We start from the raw sequence: 22,896 nt of genomic DNA on the forward strand, positions 1-22,896 counted from the left end.
TTCTAATTATATAATATCTTTAATGTTTGGTCAAGACATTTATGAGAAACGTTCTGGAGATACAAACAGACAAATGCAATCATATTATTCTTATAGATTATCTATTTATATCTGATTTATAATTAACTTTCAATAACCTGTCTTTAAGTTTATGTATAATAAGGATAGACACTTAGTTGCACTGTTTCAGATGTTCTCTTGCTACGCTTTCCATCAAATATGCATATCGTATTTGATATTCATTATTCTACATTTTATTTCCACACACATTAAGTTTTATTTGACTTCCAGAACTAGTATGCATCTAAAAGCTTAATTGTTCTATCCTGATTATAGATATGCATTCTGTCTTCAACTTACCCAAACTGTAACATCCAGCTGTAACAAGCTAAAACGTAGTACTTGAAGAATCTGTTAGAAAAAAATCACTTTCAAAAAAATCACCGTTCTGAGTATCACATTACATCATCTGCACAACAAAAAACAAAGATAATAGTTATATAAGTGTTTTACTGAAGTTGAAAATTAAGGCAGTTTTTGATCTTTATTCTTTTTTAATACAATACAATATTTTGTTTATATACTTAAAAAATAGTTTAAGTTAAAGGGATTTAAGAAAACACATGAGGAAAAGAAAACAATTTTAATTTGTAATAAACTTCTGAAATACTTTCTTAAGTTGTAAGAGCTTCCTACCACTTTTATAAAAAAAAGTGTTCATTACACGTTAAAATGAGACAATACAACTAAAAAAAGCTGTGTTTAATTCTTTATTTCCTTTATAAGCAGTATAATGATATCTAGGGTTCATAGTTCAACAACAAATGATATCTACGGTTCATAGTTCAACACAACTGTTATTGAAGAAAAGAAAATTGAAAGGTGGAAACAAAATATATCAATATTTGAATAAAAATTCACAAAAACCTGCCAGTGCTTAATGTAAAAGATACCATCAAATAAAAAAAAAATCCACAGAAATACGAAAGAATTGGTTGAGGTTATCCACAGATGTATTACCTTACTTAAATACATATGTGACTTCTGTTTTAATTATAAGTCTCTCTCTTTGAATATTTCAGTTGCACAGCTTAGTGTTGGAAATATACCATGATGATAAATGAATCAACACACACTCAAAAAATGCCATCATTGATATCAGTAAGGTAAAACACAGTCAAGAGCAGTTAACTGGAAAGCTTTTTTGTGGATTCATGGGTAAAGGGAATAATGTATCAGTTAATGAAGATTTTCTTCCAAACTTATCATTAGTACATACACATAAGCTATTTAGCTTGCTCAAACTTACATAAATATGTAAGAAATACCATAAAGCTAGTGCTCTTAATATGATTAGTCATGTATTGTTTAACATTTTAACTTAATAAAGATGCTCATATACGTACACTAAAATATTAAATATTCTATCTAAAAACCTAATAAATTTATTTATTTTAAATAAAAATTTATATTTACAGTGTATATTGTACAGATACTCAAATAAATTTAAACAAGCCTTGATAAAGTGGAATGTCAACCGATACAAAATATATGTTCACACATTTTTCCTGAATACCAATATAAAAAGATAAACTTCTAACATAAAAATTGTTTGCATTAGTTTTCATCTTTCAAATCGACAGTGTCATCTTGCTGATGACAGAAAATATGTAAGAGTTGCTTTTTTTCATCTTCTAAAAGTTAAGACCTATTCAAGTGTATCGCTAAAGGTAGAAAACATGTTGAAACACTTTGTCTGTTGTTAAAGCCTAAAATATGGCATTCTCTTGAAAAAACAATGGGAAACTAAAATCTAAATAAATAGATTTACACTGACAATGTACTTCCAATAGATACATGCCTCTTCTCGTACAAAGTTATCTCTATCATTCTGCCCTCTAAGCATCGGTAAAAATATTATCACACTTAGCACACCAATCTATATTACCCATCAATTTTGTATCAGTAATAAAGATGTACAGGTAACTACTATTCACCTATATTGGCATTGTTAGTTCCCTCTGATTTCTCACTCAATATTCACTTCCAAGAACTGACAGGGTCTAAAAGAATGAGTATCTTTTTCTTTTAAGTGTAAGAAAATGTTAATCTGATACAGTCTCATCTCTTCCCACACAAAACTAGAATAACACACTGAAAACATGAAGGGTCTATGTAAATGCTTAACAGTGAAACCATGTGAAAAGTAATCACCCAGAGATAACTAGTGTGTTTGGATACGAAACAAAAGCACATATGCAGGGCACTGCACAACTTCTGTAACAGGTATACTCCTCATCTCATAAGAAGGAAATAATCCTGACAGGAGTGGAAGAAAAGGATGTGTACAAGCTTAATACAAGGTTCAATCAACAGTAAAAAAGGGCAAGAGTTTGAATCATCCTCTGTCACACAAAACAGACTGAAAAATAGCTGGCTTCCATAGGCAAAGAACCACTCTATGGAATGAAAACTCGAAACCCACATGAGGAAAAACAGCAAATCAGGAGACAGTTTGTTGAAGTATAATGAAGAAGAAAAACTAGGCCTTTGCTAGATATCCACCCAACCTCAACAGGACAGATGAGGTTCCACAATCTCTCCTCACTAGGCTTTGCTAGATATCCACCCAACCTCAACAGGACAGATGAGGTTCCACAATCTGTCCTCACTAGGCCTTTGCTAGATATCCACCCAACCTCAACAGAACAGATGAGGTTCCACAATCTGTCCTCACTAGGCTTTGGCTAGATATCCACCCAACCTCAACAGGACAGATGAGGTTCCACAATCTGTCCTCACTAGGCTTTGGCTAGATATCCACCCAACCTCAACAGGACAGATGAGGTTCCACAATCTGTCCTCACTAGGCTTTGGCTAGATATCCACCCAACCTCAACAGGACAGATGAGGTTCCATAATCTATCCTCACATCAGGAAGTTGAGAATAACCCAAATAAAAATTAAATTAGAGTAATATAAACATTGTGGCTAGAAGGATGTGGACCGTGAAATATATGCACACCAACCCCAACCACAAATAAACAGATTGTCATATGCCAAGCAACTGGAATTACAAAGAGGAAGTTTACACTCAACTGAAACTAGATAAACTCCCAAACCCCTACAGCAGCAAGAAGTACAACAATTCAAACCCAGCATGATGGGGTTGTGTTGTTACCTCATCTCAACTGTCAGAACAAGGTAATACCTGTAACTATAAATGCAGGGAAGAGACATCCTGCACCTAGGATTACAAAGCTGCTTGCTTTTTTTAAATTTCACACAAAGCTACATAAGGGCTATCTGCACTAACTGTCCCTAACAATGTAAGACTAGGGGGAAGGCAGCTAGTCATCACCATCCACCTTCAACTCTTGGGCTACTATTTTACTTATAAATAATGGGATTAACTGTCACATTATAACACCCCACAGCTGAAAAGGTGAGCATAATTTGGTGTGACAGGAATTTGAACCAGCAAACCTAAGATTACGAGTCAAGCCTCCTAAACCACCTGGCCATGTCAGGCTATTTATACACAAAAAACATAGGAACAGAGTACATATATTTTATTCTAGTATTATGAGGCAGATGAAGTCCTCAATGCCTGACTGCAGGAGCATGGAAGGAAATCTTCTAAAACTGGAATTAATGAGTAGGGGTCCTCTACCGTACTCAACTGTGGGAACAGGGTGGTGCAATCATAAACTTGACCTGAAGATGACCTAGGAAGGTCGAAATGTTGTTCTCACCTTATCAGTAAAAGTGTTAATACCCATACCAGCTGTTCTGAGATATATATTTATAATCCTAAACCCAGTATTACAAGGATGATCCTGTGTATCTGATACTGTTTCAAATGACAATTGGTTTACTTGGGAACAAGAATCCAGAAGAAAAGAAAGGAGGGAACCCAGCTTTGCCTTCTCCTTCATGAATGGATAAATGTATGGTTGTATTTTAAGGTAAATTTCTACTTCACACTCAGGAGAAAGCCTCCTTAATCCAATACCTCAGTGACTGGGAACTGTTCAGTAGTAAGGACTCCTGTGCTCCACTTGGAAAAAAAAATGAGGGAAGAATAAATACTGTAGAATCCAGAGGAATGTCACACTAGTGAAAGTGCAATAGATGTCCATGATCATGCACTCATAAAATTGGTAGGAATGGACAGGAATCCTTTTTTGGTTTACTCATAATAGTCTGTGAATGATAGTTTTACCACTGGGTTAAACTTACAGGTACCTAAATCTACCACTATGCATGCCACTAATGATCTTGCTTAACACCCTATTTCTACAGTATGAGTTACAGCTCTACCAGTATATAGTATAGGTTTAGTAAAAGCACACCTGACCAGGTAACACTTGCCACAGATCAGGATCCTATAAGTAGTGGTAAAAGAGGGTCTTTGAAGAGAAAATATTAATGAAATATTGTGAAGAGACATACCCAATTCAAAAGCAAATGGACATGTGTAGAATCCCCATGGGAGGAGATAACATTCACCTGAGTAAGACAGAGCAAGATAGTGCAGATAATGAGAGATGAAGAAATTAGGAGTAGTTTATTCCTGCCTGAACAATTTCTTTCAATGTAAGGCAAATATGTACAACCAAAGACATAGTGATATGACAAATTTAATTGGAAGAAACGTTGAAGAGATTGCAACTTTCCATACATAAGTATGAGCACACCAGCCTAAGGAATTCACAAACCCAATCAGTCAGTATGACAAACCAAAATAGGATGATGCCAAAAAAAGTGAATTCAACATTTTTCTCCTAAATTGTACTTATTTTCAAAAACATTGTCAGGTTGAAAATGGAAAACAAATTATCAGTTAAACACAGGAATGTAACTCCCTGTGAATTAATGCCTGTACCTCTTTAGCAGATAAAGTCAAACACAATGTCTGAGTAGTTGTACAAGAAGTACTGTCTAAAATAACAGAAATTTCCATTGTTAATACACTGAATCATGAAGTCATTCTAAATTACTGTGTAATTTGGTAACAATAAAAATGTGTAAAATGTTGAAAGAACTGATGGAAAACACAGTAAAAGAAAACTGCTTAAAAAGGACTGATATGTCAAGGAAGTGCAATTGTAAATGGTAATCAGGTGCAAACAAATGTACATTTAAATGATGCTATGCTAATGAAGAAAGAGGTGATTGAGTATGAATACTAGATGGAACTAGCTGTGCCAGTATAGGAGGCACAACACTATTGGTGGAAGTTGGTCACATGCAATGTGCATGTTCAAAATTTGTAGAGTACATAAACTGATGTGCTGAGCATCAAAACATTTTTAGCAATACTTAGAGGGCAGGAAAATATTTGAGGTAGCTGTGAGAAGAGGTAGAACCACATTGGATTTACTAGAATTACTTACCAATAACTTCAGCTTTAAGACGAGCAGCCAAGAATTTACGGTAAGCCAGAGTTTGAGGGTCAACATTCTTTATGTCATTACCCTCACTAACAACACTACGTGCTGCTTGAGAAGACTTTGGTCGTTTCTGAGTGGAAGTCTTTTCATAATTAGAGAGTTTTTTCTCTCTTTCCTGACGTTTCAGTGCCAAAAGCTTATCACGCTGTTGCCGAAGGTATTGCTGTCTAGCTTCAAAATCTTGAGGTTCTACCTGAAATATCAATATTTGTACAAGCTTAATTTATAGACTACATATGACAATAAAATATTTACTTGTATATTTTTTCATACTTATTTTTTGTTTAGAAAAACACCAAAATTTCCAAAACAATTTATTAAAATTTATTTAATAGGAGAATAGTGCTGTGTTTAAACTACATTTTTAGTGTTTTAATTTAAACAATTTTTGGAGGTTACATGTCATTAAAAAATCACACAAGTTTATAAAAATAACCTTAAATATATAAAATATTCATGAATTTTAATGACTAAGACTTTGTGAAAGAGGTAGAAACAAGAGTACATTATAAATACTAAAATAAGTGAAGCATTGAGCTGAGGTAGACAGTGCCAGTGAAGTACTTAGTTTCAGTTTATTTAGTGATTGAGATGTTTGTGAAATATTCAAATTATAGTTAGTTGTCACAATCTGTCAGTAATGTAATTGACTAGTCATGAAAATGTACAATTAAGTTTATTTTTATCAGCAAGTGAATTTCTGTTGCCAGTGAAAATACTATATGTGAACTACCTTCAACTGTGTACAAATAACAGTAACTTGTAGCAAATGGTAAAGAACAAACAAACAAATTTGTTATTGATCAGTGATTATGAGAAAACCCACTTGTAGAGAAAAATATATGTGTAAAATGGCTGGTTTGGGTTAAGAAAATTTTTATGTAGAGGAGCGAACAACAGTTTGACCTTCTTCAGTCATCACCATGTTCACAAAGAGAGAGAGAGATAACTGACCACATGTTTGAAGGGGGTTGTGTAACTGAGTGTAGGAATGTAGAGGACATGCTTAGATGTTTGATTATATTTATTAATATAGGTATAAAGGTGTTCCTTTGTACTGGTTTATTTTGGGCTTGAGTTAATTTTGTAAGTAAGGCTTCTTTAATTTTGCATTTGTTTATGTTTGTTTCTTTATTTAATATTTGGCTGTTTTTATGGTTATGCTGTGTTTATTTGATTTGCAGTATTTGAAAACGTGTGAAGGTGACTTTTTGTGTTCTTTGAATCTAGTTTACATTTTTCTACTTGTTTCTCCAATATAGAAGGTGTGGCAGTTATCACATTGTATTTTATAAATAATGTTGGTGTGGTGTTTGTCAGTGTAGTTTTTACAGTGTCGACATCAGCAGCAAAATAACCAACAAGGTAACAAAATATGACATTCCAGTAAATACTAAATTTATTCAAAAACCAGGCACAAAACTAAGGTCTATACTATATAAAAACACTGACAGAACAGTCAATGACAATAAGACATAAAATACCATGCCATTCATAAACAATGGACCTGAAAAAACAACTACAAAGACTTTCTGAATGGACAATTTGGTATAATTTTATATTTTTTGTTTTAGGATTGTCCAAGGAATTTAAATAATCTAGGAAGAGGGCAGTGTTGAAGTTATATTTTTAATGTTGTAATTTGCCAGCTAGAAGGAGCTGCAGTTTTAATGACAATGTTAAGATAGGTATGAAAAATTCTAATTTAATGTTGAGCTTTTCACATACATTTAAAGCTAAGTTATAAATACAAGATAGTAGTAAAATGTTTGTGAATTTCTTTTTCTTTAAAGAGGTTTGAATTAGTCAGTGTGTTTTTGCAAAGTATTTGGATTTGTGTGTGCTGTCCTGTATATTAAGATATTTTGTTCAATTAAGTTGATCTTACATTAATCCTGGTATTTTTACACAGATTTGAATGTGTCATTTGTAAAGTAACCTTACAATGGTTAATGGCTAATATGGTATAGTGTAAGTAAAGTGAACTTTAAATTATTTTCACCAGACAATTTAAAAGAACCTGCCAATGAAAGATCAATAATACTATAAAACCATTTCATTAAAATAATTAACATAACTTTCCCAATTTCATGCATAATTTCCATAATCACATGAACTTGTGTCACACTATAAACTAAAATAACATAAATATTATTATTTGGGTGCAGCTTACTTGTGCCCTTCATAACTATTAAGTCTGATGTAACCTGTAATTAATTTTACTAACTATTAAACTTGTTTATTTATGAAAGTTTCAGATGTAGCTAAAAGTAGACATATCACTAAGATGGTTACAAAATCTAAATTCTATTGGGAATTTATACAGAATCAACCATGATAAGTGAATACCATCTAAATAGTATAAATACAGTCATAAATTACATGTTTAGGTATGTATTTTAACTTGTTTGTGTTCAGAGCATGATGAGGGGTGAAATTCCTCAGAACCAGTTTAACTCTGTTTCAAGTGATGAACTGAATAATAGACCAGGCACCATATTTTTGTCTTGATAAAATTCACAATTTTATTGATTAAAAAGTTGTATTAATGTTCTTTGTTGTTTAAATGGAAAATACAAAAAAAATATTTTAATATTTTAAAAAAAGTTTTATCAAACTATTTGTGACTTCTAAAGTTAGATAAACTGACACTGATATTAACTATTTTTATGTTTTTATGAATAAGCAGCTAGGGAGTGTGATAATGTTAAATGTCTTCCTTTTCATAAGTTATGTACAGTGAACAGACACCTAATTGTTCTTCCTTAAACCTTACCATGTTCTTAAACTTTGCACTTTTCTAAATAAGCAACTAGAAATCCTCTAGTAGGCTAACCAATATAATATTGAAATAACTAAAGTGACCACTTTAACACACACACATATCCAAACACTTTTTGATACAGATAAACAAGTAAGATTAAGTGGAGAGTTATTGCGTATTTCAATATTAGCTGCAGTTATATTTTAAAGACAAGTTTTCAAAATTCTGATCACCAATGAAAAATGTTTAATATGTGCCACTGGCTATTGCATGACAATCAGCATTTAGCCACGTACTACATTTACTACAACAAGTTCTCTACTTGCTGTATATTAAATACTTTGCTCTTACATTCAACTAGATGACTGTGCATGAATGTTTCTAGATATCTGATGTTAGGCTACTAGAAAATACATGATATATCAAAAAACAACTAATCAAACATGATTTGGTGGGTTTAAGAGAGATTCAATATAAATTATACTGCACAACAAAGTTTGTGCTTCTTGAACACTGTTGGGTGTTCCTTATAGATTTTTGGCTGCTGATCATGAAAACCACATCTAAATTTGCCCATCACGTACCATTTCATCGAAATCTTCAGTTTCACAACAATATTACTACAATGAAAAAACGATATCAGGGCAACTGAAATCCATCAATGCTTGTTGACTACTGTTGGACACTGCAACGTGATGCACCGGACATTGAATACAAACAAAAATCAGGAGCAAAACACTTTTAATTATGTTGAGCTTAATAGCGTATTAGAAACATAAACGCAATTAAATATGTTATTGCCAGTAAACAGTTAACTGTCTATTTCTCAGAGTTCATACGTGATGAAGCAAAACCAAAACTATATTTGTCCATACCCACCAGGTACCTGTCACAATCAGCAAAAACTTTTCAAAAACATTGTTGTGCAGTGTGATACTTCAAAATTCTGCTCACAATTGGGGTATCATCCTTTTCAATATTACTTGCTGGAGTTTCTGGTCTGTTTTTACTCATGTATATATATTATTATAGCCTTGAAAAGATTGATTTGTTTTGAATTTTGTGCAAAACAACTCAAGAGACATCTGTGTTAGCCATCCCTAATTTAGCAGTGTAAAACTAGAGGGGAGGTAACTAGTCATCACCACCCACTGCCAACTCTTGGGCTACTCTTTTACCAATGAATAGTGAGATTGACCATCACATTATAATGCCCCCACGGCTGAAAGGACAAGAATGTTTGATGTGATGGGGATTTGAACCTGCGACCCTCAGATTACGAGTCGAGTGGCCTTGAAAAGAAAAATATATAACTATTACTTTTAATAATTGACAGAATACACAATATGGGAAAGTGGTTGGATGTACAGCTATCAGTACGTATCAAACAATACAGTTTCTATGTTGATAACAGACAGCGATAATAACTATTTTGCGAGACTGATTAGCTGAGGTTTTATATTAACAGTATTTAAAACAAAGAAGGCATTCATTTTTCTCAATGAAAAACTTAATTTCATGCAACCTAATAGCATAACGTAGTTCAACATACTGTTAACTCAGTTAAAATTACGCCAAAAAGTTGTAATGTGTAATGAATATAAAAATAACTGGAATCTATTTTAAATATTCAAATTCCTAGGAAATTGTTTCAATGATACTACAGATTAACTGCAGTAATTATTTAAAATATTCTAAAAAAACATCAAAACAAGATTTGTCAGCTAGAAGTCTGTTATTTTTTATATTGGATTAAATATCACACAGATGAGCTGCAGTTTAAACACTGTAAAAGTGCAAGAAAAAACATTTTAGTGTAACAGAATTAAAACATTAAAAGCTTTTATGGTAGTGAGAAGTTTTAATGAGAAAAGTAGGCATTTATTATTTATTGTAGCTTTGATATTATAATTCTATTACGGTTTAATAAACAAAGTAAATATCCATACATAGTTTGTATTTTTGTAGTACATCAGATCAAACAACTAAAGATAAAAACTCCTTGTTTACTGACAAAAGCAATATGTTAGTAGAGAGAAAATTAAATCAAAAGTATATGCAGCACAATCAGGCACATTTATCAAATCATGTAGATGCCGAATATGAAACACGTCTATCTTTAATATCAGTTTGACTGTAATTCTTTTGGAATGGCATAAATCAGTTTTATAAATACAGGAGAATTATAAAAGCATTCCATGAAAGCCTATCAGGATGTTTTCACTAAATATGCCTAATAAAGTTGTAGCTCAAGCTTTGAGACATAATTTACTTAAAACTATTTGTGAACAATTATGAATTTTTACAACACTTCCAGATTAACAATGCTAATATCAGATTATTTAGAAGATAATATCAAAATATATTTCATATTATGACCTTCATCTACAATGCCAAATAAAAAATGAATTATGTATATGATCACTTTCTTTATGTGTTGTGTACTCCGTGATTGTGCTTCCAGACGAGTAAACAGTTGAAGAAATATTAATAGAAAAAAAAACAATAAAGCAATTACTTATGTAAGCCTGGCATGGCCAGGTGGTTAGGAAGCTCAACTTTTAATATGAGGGTCACACGTGCAAAACCCCATACCACCAAATATGCTCACCCTTTTAGTTATAAGGGTATTATTATGTTTCAGCCAATCCCACTATTAATTGGTGAAAGAGTCATCCAAGAATTAGCAGTGGATGATGATGACTAGTTACCTTCCCTCTTGTCTTACACTGCTGAATGAGGGTAGCAAAGACAGCTCTTGTGTAGCTTTGTATGAAATTAAATAAACAAATAATTATTTATGTATGAATCAAGCCTACAGCAATTAGTGGATTGAACATAAATGTGAGCAGGTGTACATAATGCAACTTAGTACTTCATTTTAAGTTTTGAATAATAGAAAAGCAAGAAATAAGTAGTAATAACATCTTCAAAAGTAATAAGAGTGCGCACTTGTGACGAAATAATTTAGTTCCTCAAAACCAATACGTAACTGTACTGAACAAATGATATGAGACATAAAAAAATGTACAATAGGGATCCACAACATTTGAACCTTTTAAAAAGTTTAGTCAGCTGGTGTAAACTCCCTTTATAAAAAAACATAAATAAAGAAATAAATATTGTTTTTAGAAATGGTTCAACAAGAAATAAGACACACAATAAAAATGTTATAGTTCACAATAATAAAAAAGATAATGACACAAATGAGGAAAAATGAGACAACTGCATGTTTCACAAATACATCAATTATTCATAACCATGATTTTGCTAGTAAAGGCATTATCAAACGAGGCTTTTATTGTCAAAATCATGGTTGTGAATAAATGATGTATTTGTGAAATGTAAAATTGTCTTCTTTATCCTCAATTTTGTAATTATAGAGTTTTGCCATATACTGACAGTTTCAAGTATGAATTACAGGAAAACAAGGATTTATGTCAAATAAATATAACATAGAAATGTAAAACTACTGAGTAGCTTTATAAGAGTATGACCAGATAATCTAATGTCATACCATAAATAATGAAACAGAATAATTAATACTGCAAGTGATGCATTTAATAAATTAAAAACCTTAAATATAGAATATATTTAGGTATCTTATTTAATAATACTGAAACAATGATTGCAAAATGAAACACTTTAAATTTTATAGCTTGTGATAAACCAGTCACCAAAGTGAAAAGCTAATTATATACATGCAAGCTAAAACATATGAAATTAACAACACCTCAAATTTTTAATAAAAGTGCCACATTTCATAACTTAGAAAATTTCATAAGCATTTGTATCAATTAAAATGACACAAATATTTATATGTATTGGAAAATAATACAGTAATTAGAAGTATTGTATTTTTCACTTAAAATAAAAGTTTTTCAATAAAAACAATCACTTCCAAACAATACAGCACGAGTGGATAAGTTTAATTTTTTTTTTCTCCCATAAACAAAGTGTTTAGATTAAGGGATCTCCTTTTAACACTGAAAAAACATTTATCAAATATGTGGTAGTGTTTTGAAACATTTAGTATGTACTAGTGATCCACAGATTTAGTTTTGCCAGTACACAGAAATATACAGTGAATGCGTAATTCTACATTCTTTCATACGCGTTACTCCAATCATGTGTATAACTGTCTTCATACTTCTTACTAATGGATCATATACAGTAGTACAAGCTCATATATTTCTAACAGTCTATATTGAATGCTTTTTAAAATTTAAGTTTTGGCAGTCCATGGAGTAAAAAACAAAACAAAAATGGAACCAATGGCCTATTTCATGTTTACTTTAATGTACAGAACAATAATTATATCAGATTTTGGAAAATATATAAAAACCACTACACTGTGAATATGATATATCTAACATTTTCATATTACAATCATTATTACTTTATTTAAAAGTAAACACAGAAAATATGAAAAGATCTGATACATTGTATCAGAAAAATAATTAATATTATTTTCTATAAATGTAAAAACATACTTTGGAGAAACTTCTATTATTATAAATTGGTTTGTATTATATGAGCATATATTTTGTGTAATTTTTGAAAGTTATGTGAAAGAATTAACATTAATTTATGTCAATAAGGCAATTTATTGTTTTAAAGACAAGTGCCTTCACATTAATTTGAAACACTGTTCAAAAACTACATTCATGGAAGGCACAAAAGACACATTTTTTAATGAAACAATCTGTTTCAAGAGCAAGATTAACACTACTTTTACACTTACCCCTTTCATTTAACCTTTAACATTAGACAATAAACCAATACTAAAATTTATCTTATTGTTAGTAATAAAACTGTAGAACAACAAAATTATGTATTTTACATCGATGTGAAATTCTGAGTACCAAAAGGGGGAGAGATTATGGTCAACTAAAGTTGACTGGGCCCCTAACTGCTTTTGCCTAATGTATAATATTGTTATGAATAGAGCCCACTAGGCTTCCTCTTTTTTTTAGCTGACTAGACATTTAGGCTTAAATCTACCTCTGGATACCAGAATTTTTTTAAAGTGGTACTGATACCAGGACTTAGCTACTTTGTGATTTTTTTATGTATACGCATTGATCATTATTTTCTTTTTCAAACCAGCTGATTACCTCTAACTTTTGTTTTGACAATTTCACCTCTGATTTTACTATATTTGCATTGATGTTTTTGGAAAACAAACAAATATTTCAGCTCAAAGATACTTCTCTGAAACAAAAAAACAGTTCCCTTCTACAACTTATGGCTTTATGTTCTTAGTAAGTACGTATTAATTTATATGTGACTGACCTTTTCCACCATTTCGTTTTCTCTTTTTCGCTCCTTCTCCAGTCGAGTTTTTTCAATTACTGTAGCTTCAAGGGCTTTTATCAGATATTCTTTTTTACTAGGTCCATGTGAGCATTATTCTCTTCCAACGATTTTCTAGCATAAAAAATATAATAAAAATAATTCATTTATTAATAGCTTTTATGTACTTTTTATTTCATAGGATTACCTTAAACATTTAGATAAACTACTAATATGCTATTCGTACATTAAAGCTTGCTAAAAGCAATTATGCATACACTTGTGAATATTATTCTTGCATTCTCTGTTTTCTGATTGCAATGCAGATTTAAACATACAAGGAAACAGATACCTAATTTCCTTTGCAAATTCAGCAACAGTGCAAGGTATCATGACATCATCAATAAGAGATGACTTCATGACACTATTTATATTTGCTCTTTTTATATTAATGCTCATTTCCAGCACAAAGTTTCAGTTAGTAATGTCCACTTGCACAAATAGTAGCTCTTATTAGAATCAAAATGTTAAGAAATGGTTCTGCAATGTACAATAAAAAAAAAGTAAATGAGTAAAGTAATGGATGAAAAAATAGCATTTTTTAACTTAGAGGCATCTGTTAAGGTAAAGAATGTGACCAATGGTTAACAATTAAGATACACAAAGTACTTGATAATAGCTTCCATGATTTCCTCTTCTTCCTTGCTTGGAATGTAACTGGTATCTGGAACAAGGCTATTGATGACAACACCATGGTAATGTGCAAGTATTTCTAATGCTTGTAGCTGAAGCTCAATGTTCTTTTGCATCATCATTCGTTTAAAAATTTCATAATCATCTGCTGCAGAGACTTGCTCAAAGAGGCTCTGAAATGTATCTAACTTAGTATCAATCCCTGCAATAGCATACAGTAAACATCAAAATATGTTAACAACACACATGTGCCTATTAAAGCAATCAGGAAAAAATATTTACCCATCCTTACATAAAACACTAATTTTATTAAGCAAAAGGATATACTAAACTAATAAATTTGACAAAAATTAAATAAAATCACATTCTGAAAATGTAAATTTTGTGTATTTTACAAATGGACTTTTATGAGTTAGGAATGAATGTTATTTAGATTGGACTCTGGTCACACACACACAAAGTGATCCTTCCAAGGGATTAAGTTGGGTGAGGTGAGTCCATCGATATGTATACTGCTGTATAGTATACACATGCACATTTAGCAGAAATATTTTGATTAATAAAATAACATCTTCAGTATCCTATCTTTCTCAAGCCCAGATGCTTAACTTTTAACATAGATAATGTAATGATGTAGGTTGAAATGCACTTGCAGTTTTAGATGTAAGGCCACAGAGTTTACCACAAAATACAAAAAAGTATGAAACATTGCAGAAAAATATTATGTTACTTTTATGAAACATTATCATTTAAACCACATGGTAATACAAATAAAGAGATCTAAACAATTTAAAAAATATTACTAACTTCTGCAAATATGATTGTAAACTTTAAAATAGTTAACAAATACAAAAGGTAAGAAAGAAAAGTGGCATTTGAACAGAGGGATGTAAGCAGTTTTTTTTTATTAAAGCATTATCTTTCACTCTTAACACTACAAAAATAGAGAGAATAAGGTAAACCGGGAAAGTTGCATTCAATTCCAGAAGATATCAGTTATTACTGTAAGGGCATTTGGTTAAAAAAATATAAGGTTAGTGAAATGCTAGATTGTAGAAAATGTCAATTATTGATCTGTGGATTAGGATTTCTTTATACAAATAAAATACAACATTGTTAAAGTGTTGAGTGGATATCTTCTATTGTGTTAAGAACTCTTAAGTTTTAAAATTTTGTTCAAAAGATGTCTTGATTACTGCATATGCAATGTCACCTTCAATACTTTGAGTATTAAGTTGACTGAGAAGTGGTTCCCACAAATAAAAGTGCAAACCAATGGGTTTGCAATTAACCAAAGTTTGTAGATCAGTTATAACTATTAATATATGTCAGGGAATTTAAAGAGATGTGTAAGAAATGGTGATATGTCTTATTAAAAGTAATTATGTAATTTAAAAACTTTCAAAACTTATTTTTGAAAAGAAAGATACTCTCAAAATATCATCAATATGTGTAATATTTTCAATTATGGAAAAAATAGTTTGTATATAACTTCATTTGTCCTAATTTCCTTTATCCATGATGACATGGATAAACATTAACAGCTCAACCTGTGTGAAACTGTAAAAGTTTACCATTTCATCAATACAAAGGTGGAGAGGCCACTGAAGGTGCACATCATTGAAAATAAGTGGAAGGTAATTGCTCAGAGTGAACAGATGTGCTCTGAAATGAAGCACATACATGGAGCACTGCACTATTTTTGAAAGAAGGAAATGAAGCTGATGTAGGTAGAAAAAAAAAGGATGTGCACAAGTGTAATTCATTCTGAAAGGTGCAAATCATACTAGGAAACAACCTGACTTTATATATATATAAACACACACAACCCTACCTGGACAGATGAGGTTCAACAACTCATCCTTAGCTTTAAGAGATTGAAGATCAGTTTGATAAAAAATGATACAGGATAACATAAACGTTGCAAATATGGCTTATGGACAATGATACAGATACACATGAACCCAAACCATAAATAAACAAAATGTCATACATCAAGCAACAGAAATTACAAAAGGAAAGTTAGCATTCAGCTGACACAAGACTACAACAAAACAAACTCAGAATTACAGTTTCATGGCATTGCTTCAATTCATTCATAACAACAGGGAAGACACAACTTGCATCTGGAATTACAAGGATATGGTGCATTCTTTCAGCCATAGGAACTGTGTACATATGTCCTGTTTCCAGTAATATGAGGCAGACAGAGTCACCTGTACTCAGCTAAAGGAGCAAGGAAGGAATTACTTGCAACAGGAGTTAACAGGAAGGGGGACTACTACTGCACATAACCTTAGAAACAAGGCAGTGTCATCCCAAACCTGGTATTACAAGGAGGATCTTACATAAGTTGGTCCTTCTTCAACCAACAACTTTCCACTTGTGAATAAAAACCCAGGGGAAATGGAAGTTGGGAAACCAGCTTTGTGCTCTTATCACTGAGTAGACAAATGATAAGTTAAAATTCTACAACACACTCAGGAGAAAACCTCCATGGTCAACCATCCCAGTGACTGGGAACTTGAAAGTGATAAGGACTCCTTTCCTCCACTTGGAGGAAAATGGAGGAAGTGAATGCAATAGAGAGTCCAAAGGAACATCACACTAGAGAAACTGTAATGAGTGTTTAAGATTCCCTATTTTGAAAAGTAGAATGTCCCCAGTTTATTCAATCAATGGATTGGCAGAAGTGGACAGAAATCCCCTTCTGCTTTACTTACAAAAGTCTATGAGTGATGGTCCACAATGGAAACTTATGGATAGTAAAAAAGATATACATATACCACTAGGCATGCCACCACTGGTCTTGTGGAGCACCCCATCTCTACAGTGAACATTATGGTACAACCAGTAAAGAGAACAAAGTTGAGGCAAAGCACACCTGACCAGGCAACCAATTAGAAGTGGTAAAATAGAGAGAGTCTCTGAAAAGAAAACAAACAAAATGATGGGAAAAGACTTCCCCCAGTTAGAGGTGAACAGATGTGTATAGAATCACCACAGGAGGAAGATGATATCCACTTGAGGAAGATACTTCCAGGTAATGCAGATAATGAGTGAAGAATGTATTGGAAGTAGTCCACATTCCAGTCTGAATGATCTCCTTTAATGGATGGCAAAAATGAGCAGCCAAAGGCATGATAATATGACAAAATTGATGATGAATAAGTTGCTGAACCCCAAAAAATTAGTGTGATAGGGGATAAACCAAGGGAAACAGATGAATTCCAGGAAAGGAAAAGATGGGAATGTGGAATCTAAAAAGAGTCAGTATGTTTCATATGACACCATAAGAAGCAGACTGGACAAAAAAGCCAATCTGGATCAGAATAGGTATACAGGTGAGAGATGTAACATAAGAAAAAAGTGAAAAAGCTAAACGTCTTTAACGAATAGCATAAGTCTTAGAAAAAAAGAGCTGTTCCAGATACAGAGATGATGTAAATGGAATGGTAGAGGATTCTGGTAACACTAATAGTTGAAATATCTGATCAATGACATCTGCAAGTGAGAATAAAAGGAAATAAGTCTTGAGGGAGAAATGATATATGGAACATGCTAAAAAATGTTCAAAGGGATAACAAAAAATGGCATAAAGGATCACATTGAGATCTCAGTCAGGCAAATAATCACAATTATAAATGGTAATCACATGCAAAAAAGTCATGTCTAAATAAATCTCTGCCAACTGAGAAAGTGAGAATTGAGCAGGATTAGCAGAGAGAGCTAGCTACATCAGTATAGATAGTGCAATTATATTGATGGAGAATAATCACATGATATGTGCATATTCAATGGAGTGAACCTAATAAATTATATAGATTACTGCAATGTTTGGAGGGCAGAAATAAGACTGAGATAGTTTTGTGTATGAGAAAGTAAAAAAGTATTGGAAGTCTACATATATATGTCATGATTTTAACTTATCTTTTCATATAAGTGATAATATTTACTGTTAAATTAGAAAACATTAAAGGCTTGATTGAGTTCAATTGTGAGATTTGTTTGAGTGAAAGAATTTTGAACATATTAACAATTTAAAATATAAGAAAAGATAAAACCTAGTGTCATCAAAAATATATATGTAAACTATTTAAATAACAAAAAAAATAAGATGTGACTTAATATTAAACAATATATTTTATTCCTCACTGGTGAAAGTGATAAAATGCATCATTTCCAAGTTGTTGGAATAAATTATGTCAAGGAAGAGGAAAGTTTCTAACTGATAACTAAATACTTTTATAATTAAACTATTACAACTCTTCTGCAATTAGGAATGAACTAATTTTTCTTTTCCTTTAATATTCTTGACATACCAAAACTTTTACATTTAAAAACTTAAAAGTCCTTTTAGATATTGAAAGCATGGCTGGTATCTTCATTAAACAAGAAAGAAACACTGATATTAAAACAAATCTCATAATGGTGAAATAAGCTTAGTAGAGTAAATATCTTGGAGTTAGTGTGGTAAGTTAAACTTAAGACCTCTTAGTAAAACAAATTTCATGTAAAAGCACATTCTTCTTGTCACTGTTAACTTTTACCGAGTTTATAAAAGGTTCTCCATAAAATTTCAGAATTAGGATAAAATACTATTGTCCATCAAATTGTGAGAATGAAACTTTGAAATCTGAATTATTAGAGTGAAAATACTGGTGAGGATGTTTGCCACATTAACAATTCTTTAGATCTATAAAGATTGTTTTCCAAACCAGTCAAATTCAACATTCCACTAATTTCTGAAACATCAGCCTATATACTATATTACACTAAAAATTTCACAATCATCAAGTTACCAAATTCAAAACTTACTGTAAGTATTCTATTTTTAATCTTAATTCAATAAACTTCCAACACTTCTGTTCCCAAAAAGAATATATTTTAAAATAATTTAGGATTCACCAATAATATCAATAACTTATAATGACAGTATAACAATAAGTTTTTCTACACTGTTTACAAATACATATATATTTATACAAGTCAATTCCTTATGAAAGTAGATATCACTTTAGAAATGTTTAGGGTCGCAGTGAAAACTCTCTTTCTAATCAGAGATAGAATCTTCCAGATAATGGAAACCATCCTTTATATACTTTTAGCTGAAGTACACCTACCTAGTGCATTTTCAGCAAACAGGGCTGGGATAATTCTGTTTTTTTACTTCAGTCACACTTATTACTATTCATATCAGTGCAGAAGATAAAAATTCTGTTGAATTAAGAATGTTCTTAACTGTAACTGAAAGTTAGAATTGAAACATAAGATAACTATTTTTCATCCACTGCAACAAGGGCTCAGAGCTTCAAATGCAACCAAAGTTTTATAAAACACAAATTTCCAGAGAATGCTATTCTTATATCCAGTTGAAAATGAACACTTGAAGTTACATTATTTATAATATCAGTTTAGTTACATATATGTGGTAATGATAAGATCTTTCAAACCTTTTCTTGTGATGATACTGTAAGGTAATCAAATGCCTACAGTCTATTTGTAAGCTAATGTATATCAAAAAGGAACACTTTAGTATCAAATTTTATTAAAATAACTATTGTTATGAATCAAATTCCACGATAAGCTTGCTATTAGCTGTGATAAGGTTAAATGTTATGAGAAGTGTTGAAGTGCAGAGAAGATAACCAGTAAATTACTTGGGATTTTAATCTCACATTAAATGTTAATATGTGTTAACTGACTAGATATAACTTACTACTGTTTAGGATAAAATGAAATGAATCTATGTGTAATGGATTAGTCATTGTTATATGTAATATTGTGTAAATGTAATATTAACACATTATACTTTAGTTTCTATTGACTATCCCATACACATTATTATATTTTCATAAGTTTGTATACGATACATATTGCACGTTTATCACTTTTGTATATTACTGGGTGCTGATTATAAAATAAGTATTAGAACAGGTATCTTTAGGGTGATATTTTGTGTTGTTCCACAGCCCTGAAGTTACATCTTATATGAAACAGAAGTGTAATTTGTCAGAACTGTTTGAATAGCAAGGACAAAGAATCAGTTTATGCAAGTAATGTTATCACAAATAACGACAGTGCTTAATCTTTTGCTTTGAGTTTGATGCACAACAGAGAACAACCTAGTAAAATTTACAGAAATTGGTACTGTGCAAAAATAATAAGTAACGTTCTTAGTTATGTCTAGATAAATAATGTTGGTGTTTTAAACACCAACAAATTAAGTTGACAGAAAACAACAACACTTGACCTGACTTTTTGAAACTTTCAGAGTTTTAGAGCAATCACCATTTTACACAAAAGCTGATAAATTAACAGTACTTCTTGTTACTTTACTGACAGAACTGTAAGTCTGTGTACTTAAAAGTTTCATATAACTTGTTACCTGCTGAAACTGTGAATGGATAGCTCCATCAGCTTTCCCACAGGCTTGTTCAAACGTTTCAGGACTAATACCCAAGTCCTCCATATGGCTGCCCAACATAAAGTCCACCTAAAAGAAAAACAAATGTAAAAAACTCCAGAATACACCCTTAAGGTAAATGTATATTTAATAACATATGTAAACAGAATAACAACAGGGGTACTTTTATATTTAAATCACTATAAAAAGCCTCCTTACCTTTCATGTTACCAACCAACCCAGCTTAAAAACGACTACCCTTTGCTCAGCAAAACAAATTCTTGAAAAACTATTTGTTTCACATACGAATACTAGTAGTTTTGCAATGGAAGAAAAGTTATCACAACTATGAGTAATTTAGTTCAGTGTTAGTAGTAATAATATCACAACTATTAACAGTCAGGTTCTACAAGTTTATTCATAAATTAGATGTGTATAACATCAGTATTGCAGTTTCCACTGAAACACAGCTTGTGAATTTAGACCTTCACGGATTGTTTGTTCATGGTTAAACATAAAACTACACAGTAGTGCTATTTGTGCTCACCAAAACCTTATTTCTAGCATTGTAAGCCTTCAAACTTACAACTGTGCCCTGAGGAGACCTTCAAGGAATATAGCTTGTATTAAAGGTTAGTAAATAAATAAAATAATTTGTTATCATTATATGGCTAAAAATGACATTGTTTTTCACTAAATAATACAAAAAGAATCTACTGAATCACACAGTTAAAAACACTATCAAAAAGTACATATACATTTGCAAACATTTTCAGTCAAAAATTTTAACAACTGACAAGGAAAATTTTTTATTTAAATTTTATTTTGTCAAGAATAAATCAAATAACGAATCATAAGTGTTGCTGGTATTTTTTATAGTATTCAGGAAGTTGCAACAACTAACAAGCTAATTTTATGATGATGATGTACATCTTTAACATCATTAATTAATATGAATCATATGATTAGCTTAAAAATTGTTGTCCTGTAACCCTATAAAGTAACAGTATGAATTCATCATTTGTTTTTCACTACTTACCAAATTTTTATATTCTTCATGGATTTTCTTATATTCATCTTCATTTTCAGTTCCTGGTTCAAATACTAAAACAACAGTTCCAGTTCAAATAAAAGTATGTACAATTTCATTGATACGTGATGCAAAGCCATAACTTTGCACACATTTGTTTATTCTACTCAGAAACTAAACAGTTAGTTTACCACCGAACGTTGCTTTTTATGTTGAAAGTTCAATAAAATGTGATAGAATTTAAAATGTTTTAAATGAACAAATTAATGCACTTTAATAACATTTTTATGCAGAAGTTTGCAAATAGTCAAACTAATATTAACTACTATATACATATATATACGTTGTTTTGGAATTAAACACAAAGAGCTATCTGTGCTCTTTGCACCATGGGTATCGAAACGCGGATTTTAGCGTTTAAGTCCGCAAACATACCGCTGAGCCAATGAGGAGCATATATATATATACGTGTGTAAAACAACATTAAACATTACATAAATTATTAAACTAAATCTAGACCAAAACGTAAAAATGTCTTTATATTGCCACTAATACTACTAGACTTTTATTTAAAAATAAGTGTTTTTTTGTGTTTTTCTTATAACAAACCCACATATGACTACCTGCTGAGCCCTGATTGTAGCTTGTAAATCCGCAGACTTACCGCTGTACTAGCGGGGGTATATTTAAAAATAAAAGAAATTACAATGATCACTCGTAAAACTGTAGTGCACTCCCATAAATCTATATTGTATTAGCAGTTATACAATTCCCTATATATTAATTGATACGGGGCTATACCAATATGTTTAATGTGCTGAGGAAATATACAGAGGAAGAAAAAGTTGAAATATTTGCTTACGCAAACTAATAATTTTAAACTAATGCCCTAATCAATGGTCGCAGCTATAGTTTGTATGTATATCCACATCAAAACTACAGCTGGGAAAATATATAAGTCCACACTCGATCTACAGGATGCCACTGTGAGTCTAACTTACAAACTTACAAAAGTGTAAGTTAGACATAAATAGAGCGTTATTTACCTGCTGACTTCTGTTCAAGGAAAGTTTGAATTGGAATATTCCATATCGGATCTTTCAAAAACTTGATTAGTGAATCAAAAATCCATTTTAACTGTTCATCTGCCATTACTATTAAATGTATTCAAATCTAACGTAAGTTAAGACTTTTAATAACAAATAAGTGCCAAACAGAAATGCGTTCTCGTTGCGGCTGTCTTTTGTTTATA

At 31.4% G+C, this 22,896-nt stretch overlaps 1 protein-coding gene across 1 annotated transcript in view; it reads right to left on the bottom strand.

The window, feature by feature from the left end:
- Positions 1–22,896, bottom strand: part of LOC143233378 (cilia- and flagella-associated protein 36-like) — a 28,229-nt gene extending 5,333 nt beyond the window's left edge. The window contains exons 1-7 of the mRNA XM_076469568.1: positions 22,691–22,896; positions 21,654–21,718; positions 20,597–20,704; positions 14,185–14,381; positions 13,516–13,612; positions 5,400–5,649; positions 361–411 (exon numbers count right to left, since the gene is read on the bottom strand). Of these exons, the coding sequence (XP_076325683.1) occupies positions 389–411; positions 5,400–5,649; positions 13,516–13,612; positions 14,185–14,381; positions 20,597–20,704; positions 21,654–21,718; positions 22,691–22,796 (846 nt within the window). The 5' untranslated portion in view covers positions 22,797–22,896 and the 3' untranslated portion in view covers positions 361–388. The remainder of the gene's footprint in view (positions 1–360; positions 412–5,399; positions 5,650–13,515; positions 13,613–14,184; positions 14,382–20,596; positions 20,705–21,653; positions 21,719–22,690) is intronic.

Source organism: Tachypleus tridentatus, chromosome 1, assembly GCF_004210375.1.
Source record: "Tachypleus tridentatus isolate NWPU-2018 chromosome 1, ASM421037v1, whole genome shotgun sequence".
Lineage (NCBI taxonomy): Eukaryota > Metazoa > Arthropoda > Merostomata > Xiphosura > Limulidae > Tachypleus > Tachypleus tridentatus.